This window comes from Coturnix japonica, chromosome 1, assembly GCF_001577835.2.
Source record: "Coturnix japonica isolate 7356 chromosome 1, Coturnix japonica 2.1, whole genome shotgun sequence".
In the NCBI taxonomy this organism is placed as follows: domain Eukaryota; kingdom Metazoa; phylum Chordata; class Aves; order Galliformes; family Phasianidae; genus Coturnix; species Coturnix japonica.
In genome coordinates this window covers 175,230,749-175,231,526 of record NC_029516.1, presented here as the reverse complement: position 1 = coordinate 175,231,526, position 778 = coordinate 175,230,749, and the positions used below count along the sequence as shown (strand labels likewise).

Below are 778 nucleotides of genomic sequence, written 5' to 3'. Positions count from 1 at the left end.
CAGCCCCGGTCCGAGGCCTTCTGGGAAACGTAGTCCGTGTATATGTAGTGTTCAATAGCAACGCGATGCATGATGGGAGTTGTAGTCCCGGAAGTGACGTGAAGGCGGGAGATGCTCCCGCTGTGGCGGCTGTTGCCGGGCAGCGGCGCGGCCTAAAGGGAAGCGCTGAGGGGGAGCCATGCAGAACAGGAGGCAGCGGGGATCGGCCGCAAACACGGGGGGAACCCGGCGGCGTCGAGGTAACAGAGGGAAGATTTAGGTTGGATGTTAGGGGGACGTTCTTCACTAGGAGAGTGGTTAGGCCCTGGAACAGGCTGCACAGGGAGGTTGTGGATGCCCCGTCCTTGGAGGTGTTCAAGGCCAGGTTGGACGGGGCCATGGGCAACCTGATCTATGGGGTCTCTATGGGTCTCTATGGGGATATATGGGGTCTATGGGGTCTCTATGGGGTCTGTGGGGTCTCTATGGGGTCTATGGGGTCACTATGGGATCTATGGGGTCTGTGGGGATCTATGGGGGATCTATGGGATCTATGGGGTCTATATGGATCTATGGGTGCTATATGGGATCTATGGGTGCTATATGGGATCTATGGGGTCTCTGTGGGGATATATGAGGCCTATGGGGTCTCTATGGGGATCTATGGGATCTCTATGGGGTCTCTGTGGGGATCTATGGGGTCTCTGTGGGGATCTATGGGGATCTATGCGGTCTATGGGGTCTCTGTGGAGATCTATGGGATCTATGGGGACTCTATGCGGTCTCTATGGGGTCTATG

The 778-nt window shown here is 56.6% G+C and overlaps 1 protein-coding gene across 1 annotated transcript in view; it reads left to right on the top strand.

Annotated features, from left to right (window-relative positions):
* Positions 1 to 94: 94 nt before the first annotated feature.
* The window catches only part of LOC107308627 (C2 domain containing 3 centriole elongation regulator), a 36,302-nt gene continuing 35,618 nt past the window's right edge, over positions 95 to 778 (top strand). Inside the window, 1 exon segment of the mRNA XM_015852634.2 lies at positions 95 to 239. Within this exon segment, the coding sequence (XP_015708120.2) occupies positions 179 to 239 (61 nt within the window). The 5' untranslated portion in view covers positions 95 to 178.